The 11,108-nt window shown below is 29.7% G+C and overlaps 1 protein-coding gene across 1 annotated transcript; it reads right to left on the reverse strand.

Annotated features, from left to right (window-relative positions):
• Positions 1 to 4,233: 4,233 nt before the first annotated feature.
• Positions 4,234 to 8,490, reverse strand: LOC123229226 (probable L-ascorbate peroxidase 6, chloroplastic/mitochondrial). The gene is given in 13 exon segments (XM_044654884.1): positions 4,234 to 4,606; positions 4,749 to 4,786; positions 4,789 to 4,807; positions 5,427 to 5,531; positions 5,609 to 5,686; positions 5,761 to 5,835; positions 5,983 to 6,069; positions 6,161 to 6,228; positions 7,305 to 7,392; positions 7,476 to 7,576; positions 7,647 to 7,767; positions 8,033 to 8,176; positions 8,268 to 8,490. Coding segments are annotated over 13 exon segments (1,134 nt in total). The 5' UTR covers positions 8,430 to 8,490; the 3' UTR covers positions 4,234 to 4,558.
• Positions 8,491 to 11,108: the final 2,618 nt, after the last annotated feature.

Consider the following 11,108-nt stretch of genomic DNA (forward strand, 5'->3'; position numbering starts at 1 on the left):
ATGAGCTCAAGAAGAATCAAGCCATAAGCGGGTCACAACTTTGGTTTGAAACCCTAATTATATATTCATTTAATTATTAAGATGGAAACATTATTTTAAAAATCGGATAAAAACATGGGTTTGACCCGTTAATAAAAAAAATCGATTATTAATGACTTATCTTATTTATCAATTTTGAGAATATAACCTATGTGTAGATCTGATAAATAGACAAGTAACCTGTGGGTATCCCTAAGTAAGTTGAATGTCCTATAAGCATACTTACAATCTCTATTACTCCAAACATTTTATACTAAATTTGAACGCCATATCAACTCATTTTAAGGAAAATTTTACTTAAATTTTAGATGAATATATATTTATGTAATCAGAAATTAATTGTTTAGTAAGAAACTAAGAAACAAGTGTGAATATTCATGCATCTTCCAAATGGATGATTTCAATTTTCTTGTGCTGATGATATAAAAATAGTAGATTGTCCATCAAATGTGTTCTTTTATCTCATTGAAAAAAATATATGTTTTATTATTATTTTAACTGTATAGAAAGATTTTATAATTGTATAAATAAAACAATTAAAAATAAAAAAATTTAAATTTTATACATAACCCCCCGTATGTCCATCTTCATAACATGTACCTTTATAATTTGATCTCTTTTTACTCGTACGTTTTACTCACATATGTTTCGAATAGGCTCAAACCCGGCCTAACCCAACCATTTTTCAGGTCTAACTGGACGGATCTCACTGCCCTCTTCAACAGGTTGGCGCCTGTGCCAGGAGTTCCAAAAACATTGGATGGAAGTCTTATTTTTCTGTTTTCTGTTATGTTCGGTTGAATTGGGGCCCACAGAAAGCGCCTTTTCCTAGGCTATCATCCTCGTGTGCTGGCTAGTTGTCTTCTGTCATCGGTACACTCTGACACGTGCTGCCCACACGCTTCTTTATAATTTCCCAGGATATCGCCAACTCGGATTGTCCCCACAGAAGAAAAGGTGTAAATGCCACGTAAGAAAACAGAATAATAAATTTATCTATTTTAAATATAATAATATATATATTTTTTTAAGGTAAGTTTATAATTATATTTATTTCTTATTTGTATTTTCCCTGTATTCCATACTCTTCCCAAATACAGGTGGGTAATAAATAGTATCATAATCCAGGGAAGGTCAAAAAGAATTCGTTGCACCTGGGATAATTCCACAATAATTACAGAGAAAAACAAAATATTTTTTTATGTTATTTATTATATTAATTGAAAATAAAATTATTTTTATTTAAAAAATTAATAAATAAAGATATAGTTATAACAAAATAAAGATTACCTTAATAATCTTTTAATATATAAAGTAGAGATACGAATCAGATTATCTCTTATATTACTTGTCACATCACCATTAGTAATAGAAGATTATTAAAATCTTTTAACAAAATACTATAAGTAATAAAAGATAGATTATTAGAATAATCTTTTTACCATCAGAATCAAATGTCATCTTATGATAGATTACCTAGAAGATTATTAAATATAAATAATTACTATCCTTGATAAAATTTAATAGTTATAAATAATTATTGTATTTAATTGAAAGATATAATTTTACTTAAATATCTTTACATATAATTATTTTAAAATATATTTCCTATTACTTGTTATATTGATTTAAAGTGAATGTATTTTAGTTGTAAAAAATTAATAAAAATAAAATCAAAATTATTTGAATTTTTTTTTAATATCTAAAGTAGAGGTGATAATTAGATTACCAACTATATTACCTATCACATTACTGACAAATTAAACAATGTGATGTAAGTAATAAAAAATAGATTACAAAAGTAATCTTTCTTCACCGTAAACCAAATGACCCCATCGTATTACATATAAAATAATACTACAATATACAATTAATTATTATATTTAACAATGGTATTTGAATTGTATATCGTATTATGCATTAAAATTTTAATTTTATGGTCCTGGAAATTGTGACAACCATTTTAGTTTGATTTAAATTCATTTAATTAAAATTCAAACTAAGTTTGAGTTGGGAAGATTGATTCATTTTTTAGACTAAGTCAAATTCAAATTAGAGGAAGTTTAACTTGTTCTAACTTGCGAGTTACAAATGACTCAATTTGGTTTGAATTTGATTTGCGACTTTATTTGAATTATATTAAATAATTATCAAAATAACGTTTTTTTATCCACAATTAGGTAAAATAAAGTTATTTTATCAATGAGATAGAAGCTCAAGTGAAAAATTTAAGTCACATATTTGAACTATGACTTAGAGTTGAACTCAAGACAGATCAAATTGAACAATGTTTTATTTGAATGGAACTCAAATCATCCCTAATTTTAACTAAACAAATTTAAATCAAATTATTTTCATTCAATCTGAACTCAAAGCAAAAATGTTCAAACCCAATTTGATTAATATCCACCCCTATTATTATATATTGTGAGATAAGATATGTCTTTTAAAATAATAATAAAAAAATTTCTAAAAATGATTGTCATCCCTAAAATTAATTAAACAATATTATCACATTATTGGCTTTAAATTATGATTATCATTACAGTTTTGTAAGTTATAATTTAATAATTAAATGATTAATCTTAATCTCTATCTCGAAACCATAATATAGTGGTTCCTCTTGTCAATGGTGAATGAAGCGGAAAAAATGAATAAATTCAAATAACTCTATTTTTAAGTATATAAATGAATATATATTTATATATATTATTATATAATTAAATAATATTTTATTATTAATTTAAAATTATTTAATTATATTAGAATACATATTATATATTCAAAATATATAAATATAATTTTATTGTATAAATAATATGAATTGAAATGACCTTAAACAGTGAATTATGGTTTATGGGCTTTTTGTTAAATTAAAAAATTCCTTCAATTTTTTTATGTGATTTAATTAGAAATTACAGAGATGAAGCATCAATTATTTTCTTATGATTTTAAAATTAGTTATTTAATCATTTTAAAATCTAATGCTTATAATCAAGGCAAGATAGAAAGACGAACATTGATTTTTTTTTAATAATATTTTTAATTCATGTATATCACAATTTTTTTTTTTTTTAATAAAACTAGAAAGGTATATTAGGACTTGCAAGGATTAGAAAACCAAGTTTTCTTGTTTTTTCCCTTCAAGTGAAAAAGCTTTACGTGGAGAAAAATTCATAAAAGATAGTTTTTCTTTTTCTTTATATAAAATAAAAAAAGGTTTGTATTATAAAGTTGAATTAAAGTCAAACTGGTTCAAATTTAATTATTACCTCGATTCGATTAAACTTAATATAAGCTATCATGGCTCATGCTTGAACTAGAGCCATGGTTTTGTAAATTTTCAAGCTGAAGCCATAAGAGCCCAGCTCAAGCCAATATTTTTTTAATTATAAAAAATATTTTTCTTAAATCTATATTTTCTAATTTAAAAAAAAAAAAAAGTATATGAAAAGGGTTATTTTTAATGGGTAAGAGTGAGTAGTTCACAGGTATCATCTGTGAAACAATTGAAATGGATCGAGGTTGTATTTATAATCAGTGGAGTGTTTGATTGAATATCAACCTTTTCAATATAGCATTTTCTTTTGCAAATACATTGTGCATTTTCAACAATGTGGAAGTCTTTAAATCTTCATCATTTCATTCCCTTAGTTTAAAGAAATTAATCTGCTTAAATTTTAGGCATGAGAAGCTGATTAATTTCATTTCTCATCATATTTCAACTCATTCCTTATGTTTTCCTTTATTGGAAAACATAATTAAGTCTAAATTCAATAAATAAATTTAATTTTGCTACAATAGCAAACCAAACTTAACTCTTCATTTTGGGTTTAAACTCGAACATGGGTTTATAGCAAATCATCGAGCTCAAATTCAACTATCTTAAATCAAACTGAATTTAAACGAGCTTAAAATTGAACTCAGTGTGATTCAAATCCAACCCTACTTTTAAGCAAAAGCCTCTGGAGCTTAAGGGCCTAAGGGGTCTTTTGTGCACACGGTTTTGTTGAACTAGATTGGTGACCCAATTCCAACCTAACATAGTGTAAAAAGGTCTCTTAGCATGTATGGATAAAATTATTGATGCATACACTCATCCATATCGTAACAATTTCCGATTCACCCAAAAATATGTATCATTTTCCACCAACATAGTAAGATTTATCGGGGAAATATCGGTACTAATAAACATGATATGAACTGCCACATTGTATTCCCATTCAAACCAGAAAGCGGAGGGAGTACCGACCAAAAGAATTTGTGCAGTCAAAAGACAGACGCTAAAACAGCAAGAGATGTAACAGATGCTAAAACAGCAATCACAACCATGAATCATGATATTTGGGAAATAGTTTGACTTTAAAGGCTTATCTGGGCTTCCACCAGCCGCTTCATACTCTGCCGAATCTTCAGATTCATAGCATCTGGCAGCTCTGTCTGCAATTACACTAATTGAATTTTATTCTTTCTACTTCATTTAGACTTCCAAGTTTTAGTTGGGAGTTCGGTTCCTGTGTTATTTATAGATACCGCAAAAGAAACCAAGATACTTGTTTTTTAAATCCTGCAGAAAATCATGAAGAGAAGAGAAGCCAAACAATTTAGCCATCCACAATTTCCTCCATGAGACAGCAGCAAACTTTTGATAACCAGTTAGCCACTAACTAAAAGAATATATTAAAAAAAAAATTATTCATAGTTACAACCTTCCCAGAAGAATACTTGGCAGCTACGAACTTCTCTGGCTATCATCTATCACGATACCCTAATCACAAATTTGTGAATTAGTATAAAAGGTCAAAAAACATCTTCATCATTGCCAATCAAAGTTTAGATATGCAAACTCCTTGAACCGAAGCCAAGAATGCGAGCTGTTCTGATAACGAAAGATGATAATGTTTTGTCACTTGTCAGGCTGACCCCAGAGATCAATTGGAGATGGTTTTACCGTTTTACTGTTATTTGGCACACTAAAGATGCACGTGTTTATGTGAAAAGAATCCAAGCTATTCAAAATATCAAGGAAACAATTCCAGAAACCAACCATACAACAATTTCTTCATGTATTTTTCATGTGAAAAATCTTGGTGTTTGAGTTCATGTACATTAGTCTTTATCCAGGATGCTATCAACTTTTAAAGTATAATGATAAGTCCTATTAGGTCCATTCCTATACTGGGCGTTTATTGCATGAATAAATCTCAAACAACGACTGCGCATATTTTGAACCAATGAATTTACTAATAAAAGGAGCCATCAAAAGCAAACGGTTAATATACTTGAAATTCATTTTAAAAAGAATAGAGTATACACTAATGCAAGAAGAAATTTTAATTTATCATATTTCATGAAAACACCAAACCAAGCATTCAAAATCAACTAACCTCAGGAGGATCAAATTTGGCACCAAGGTTGCTGAGTTTGGCATGGGCTTCAGCATAATCTTTGAAAAATGCTTCCTGATCTTCAGCATATTTCTCAGCATATACCTGCAAATCATGCAATATTTATTAGCTAAAATGATGATTCTATGTAAGTGTTACAGTAAATTTTCATTAAATTTCACCTTGAATGAAGGATCTTCAAAAATGACAGCATCGGTAGGCAACACAAGAAGATCTTCATCCATTTTCTCTTTAATATCCTGCACAAGAAAATCACATTCAGGAATGGAATTTTGGATTCTCACTACACAAAGAGTATGGTCTAACTTCAAACCTTGAAGTAGGAATTATCAAATTTCAACCATTTAACCGTCCAGGACTGCCCTCCAGGAGCTCCGGGTCCATCTTTCTGTCATACAACATTTTCTATTAATTTCTTAGCTATTTACTAGCGCTAGTAGCAAATTAATAGATTAGATGAACCATCCAAATTACGCATTCCACAAAAAATTTGAAAGACTCTCAACATGAATATTAAAAATTAGAGGTTTTATACCGTATACTTTGTTTCTGATTTTCCCCAACCACTCCGTTCAGGTCTAGACCTTCCCAGGGTATGTGCACCTGATAAAACAACTATTTCCTGCAGAAAGAAGAGATATATAAAGCATTGCATGCAAATTTGCGATAAAATAATGACCAAATCTACCTTACAAAGTTGCAATTAAAGTTACCTGATCATTTAATCCCATTCTGTAGAAAACACTTCGCAAATGTTCAGCTGGTGAGGGAGGGCCAGCATCTAGAAGTAAGATGAATGCTTCAAAGTCAGCTGCTAAGTTAAAATTGAAGTGCCATACAAGCAGCAGTGGATTTGATATGGAAAAAATAACCAAACCACACAACAACCAGTTCAATCAGTCCTAGAATATGCTTAAGTATCGTAACAACCTAAAATTGGAAGATTTACTATTAAAGATTCTAAGAAAACAATTCAGCCATATATGTAGGAACTCAAGACTCATCTACAAGGTTCAGCATTGATGCCATGATAACTCTTTTATGCCGGCCGATAAAAACATGAGCGCTACAAATTTATATTTATATATATATATATATATATATATATAGAGAGAGAGAGAGAGAGAGAGAGAGAGAGAGCAATAATGGACAAGTTAATTTGAAGATTAAGTGATCAATTTTTAAATTGTCAGCAGATTGAAACCTAAATAAATATATATTTTTCTTTAATAACTGAAGTGCCTAATAACTTCCCATACAAACAAAGTACATACACAAAATCTCATGATCTAAGTAATTTGCCTAACCTTCCACAGTATCAAATACTCAACTAACCCTCATTCCACAAAGAAATATGTGAACACTTAACTTTTTGCTTAACCAAAGCACACTCATCAAGATCTCATGGATTATGACATGACATGAATAGGGCTTGATTCGAGTTAAACTTGAACTCGACTCAATTTATATGGAACCAAACTCGAGCTCAACTCATTTCAAAAGAGTCAATCTCAAGTTCGAGTTTGTCGCAAGCTTTGAGTTTGACTTGTTACTAAAACGACGTTGTTTTAATATATATTAATAAAAATGATGTTGTTTTGTATCGAATTTTTTAAATTTGTGAGTTTAACGAACCGAACACTCATAAAAGTTAAACTTCAAGTTTGAGCTCGATTCGAATCCAGTTTTAGACATGAGCATGTCCCTATGCATCACGTTATCAACCATATTGATTCCCAAGGAATTATTCATCACGTTGAACTACTTCCTAAGAAATTTGTGTTCTTTTGATTGATGTAGGCACCATAAGTTAAATGATATACTGCCAAAGACTACAAAAGTGAATGGTTAACAAACCAGGAAGCCTTCCTTCTTCAGGGCACTGCTCAGGTCCAGAGACATCTATTCTTCCGTATTTCATGCGTAATTTGGGGCCCCCGGCTTCCTGAATTTCAAAGCAATAGATAGAATCTCTAAAATCTAAACCATTTTGAAAAATATTGAAATCAAAGCAACAGTTAGTAAAACCTCTATAGCAGTAGCACTGGCCAACTGGAATAAGTCTGCATAGGTGACACCAGAGTATTTGTCCTTTATGGGTTGAATCAGCTGCAATGCGTTCACAAGGCCTGAAATGACAACTTGTGAGGCGCCAATGTTCCAAACCAAGCCGAAATGCACAAATTTTCAAACCATTACCAGCATTAGCTCCATGTTTAAGCTCAACTTCAAATCTAAGACTTCCATTAGCTCCACCCCTTTGAGGCCACTCCTCAATGTTCTTGTTATAAGTACCCGCATCATGCCAACCAAGACGAACCTATTACATCATTCACAACAAGCTTTAAACCACATGACAACAATTTCTTAGGCAGCCACAATTTGTTTAGGTGAACTGGGGATAAATAATAATAACAAAATAAAAATTATACGCAACATTTTTGTCATTAGTATACATTGATATTTTGATATCACAAAAAATAAGTTTAGCAACCTTAACTACAAAACAAAGCAAGGAAAATTATTTAATAATTCACAAGCACCGTTACAGTTTCAATAATTGAGTTGAGTGACAGCTTACGTACCAAAATAGGATGGCAAAACTTGGTTTTCAGAAGCTCCTTGATATCTTCTCTAGCACTTTTCAATTGAGCAGGATCCGAAGCCGCACATTTCGGCGACGCTGATGTGTTAAACTGTCGGTTCGTCGCATTCACCAAGCATCTCTTCTACACTCCACAAAGTAAAAATAAGAATACAAACAAATTCATTTTGACCTATTTATGCCGTAAATAAATTAAATGAGAAAATAAATGCTACCTGGTGAATGAGCGGAGAGGATCTGAGACATTTGAAAGAAGAAGTAGAGAAAGAAAATGAAAGGGAAGCAGAAGCAGAAGCGAAAGCAAGCTTAGAGACAGCGGCGGCGGAACGGGAGGAGAGGAGACGGGAAGTGGCGGCGCTGCTCAATGAATAAGGCATGTTGGCTATCGACGATTGGTGAAACTGTGTGAAATTAGACCTACCGTTTGGTTGTTTTCCTATTTTTATGGTGCCTAAATTACCGTGTCGCCCAGGGTTTGGAAAAGTTAGTTTTGCCCCTTAATTTCTTAAACTATAACTTTCACCCAAAATGCAATAGTTATAAAAACCAATAATATCAAGACATAAAAATCATTTAAAGATCATAACTTGGGCCCTTTTATGGATTTGGGAAACTATACTTTAGTCTTTCCATGTTAGATGCAAAGAGCAAAAGACACTAGTCATGGTAATCTTATCATTAATCATATACAATTATAGAATGAAAATTTTAGTGTGTATATATTCTAATCATTTAGTTCTTTCAATCCACTTTTATAATGATTGTCATTATTGGTTTAAATAGTTGATCGCCCTATTTTTTTCAAACTCTATCGTTTGTCTAATCTTTCTTATAAATATTAGATTTATTTTGATCTTAACTTGGATGATTTGATCGACTTTGATTTATGTTCATAGTGTGTTTAGTATTCTCCACGATTTATTTTTGAACGAACTAGAGTTGCCAACATCATTGTTGTCACTTGCCCTTGCCTATCATCATTCTCACTAGGTTATATTTGAATTACACTTAAAAAGTATGTGATATAAGTAAGATCACACATTGATAGGTGCAATTTTCATCAAATCCAAATACATCCATATAACTTTTTTAAATGTAATTTTACAAAGTGAAATAATTGTGAGTGATAAGGTACTTAATCTCTCTAATGCTATTTATGAACCCGTTTTAGTTAAGGGGGTTATGGTTTGGGCGAGAATTATGGTTTAAGAATTTAAGGGTGGGAAAGTCAGATCCCCAAACCTTGGGTGGAATTATTGTGTTTATGGCTGGTTCAAAGTTCAAACCCTCTCCCATTGTGTTGGATTACGCGGCCCAATGCTGATGGCAGACACGCGCACCAGCCCATAATAGCTTTTCGTTGGAGTTGTTCGTCCTGTCCGGTTTTCTTATTGGATATATTTGTGGACAATGTTAGCCCTGGGACAGTAGGGTCGCATATTATTTTGTGTATTAAAAATATAATTTATTATATTATACATCAAATATTAACATAAGATATATTTTTTAAAAAAATAAAATTTTATAATATCATAATTGATATATCATTAATTTTAAAAAATATCATAAATACTTTAACAAATTTTAAATTTTTCGTATACACTTATACTATAATATTATTTTTTTAAAAACGTATATTGATTTGTATCAATATTATGTATTATATCATACAATATTTAATTATATCATATTAATTTAATATATCTTATAATATGTATTATTTTTTTATCTATATTATATCATATTATAAAATATATATAATATATTATAAGACACTGACAATCATGCATAGTGCCAAGAGCCATGAATCACTACTAGATTTCTCCGAAAGTTTTTCGTTTGCTCTTGGGAAAGCATTAGGTTAATAATAGTATAATCTTTGTACATACTTGTACTATTGAAAAGGTAAAAATATATATATATATATATATATATATATATATATATATAGATGATATATCATTATATGATTAACTAATTTTAAAATAAAAATAAAAAAATATTTAATTATATAATAATATATTTTTCATATATATAATTATATATAAAAAAATATTTATATATAGTATCGTTTTTTAACTAAGTTTTTTGGGTGTAAAAAGTAGTTGTTGAAAGATTCATGCCGTGCAACCCCAATCTAGGTATTTGAGATTGGGCAAGGGTCCATGGGATCAACTTAACAACTGCGAAAAGAAAGCCCATGAACTTTTAACTTACAACATTTTGTTAATGAGTATTTATTTGTTATTTAAAATTGTGTTATATGTTTGGGGTACACATTTTCGAATTCGTGTAGATGAATGATATGCTTTTTATGGAACAAATGTTTCAATGTTGAAAAAAAAAAAAAAGAAGGAAAAACTAGACCGTGACTTGTGATAAATAATAATAAATTTGATATAAAATAATGTGTGATTATTTTCCCTATAGGCACGATCATGCCTACTGGACAAAATAACACCTACCCAAAAAATTGGGAAATTGATATTTTATAATGTGCTCCTATTGGGGAAATTGATATTTTATAGTAAACGTTTGAGAGGAAAATATCATTTTATCCATAATATGAAAAATATTAATTTACCCTTATATTATAAAATTAATATTAACTAGATACGAGTAAATTCTTTATTTGAACCATAGATTTAAACTATATATTCGAGTTAAATTCTAATTGAATCATTTTCATTTGAACCAAACTCAAATTAAATGTTGACTCGATAAATTTGAGTTAAATTATTTTTTATTCAGGCTCAATCCGATTTATATTCATCCCTGACTTAGGACATGTAACATTATTCTTTAATGGTTACGTAAATATGACATTTTTTAACAGGGAAGTTTGATAGCTTGGACTATGTAGACATACCATATGATACATAAATATAACGCATTCATTTTATTATTCATGACCAATTGATAAAATCAAAGTACTAGAGGTTGTAATTGTATTGCCACAATCCAAAGTTTTGGAAACAACTGAATTGTGTTGTCACGCTTTTGTTGTAGACGTGTAGTCTTAGCTTTGGTCATAGTGAAGTAATTATTATAATAAA

The sequence above is a fragment of the Mangifera indica genome, chromosome 11, assembly GCF_011075055.1.
Source record: "Mangifera indica cultivar Alphonso chromosome 11, CATAS_Mindica_2.1, whole genome shotgun sequence".
Taxonomy (NCBI): Eukaryota; Viridiplantae; Streptophyta; class Magnoliopsida; order Sapindales; family Anacardiaceae; genus Mangifera; species Mangifera indica.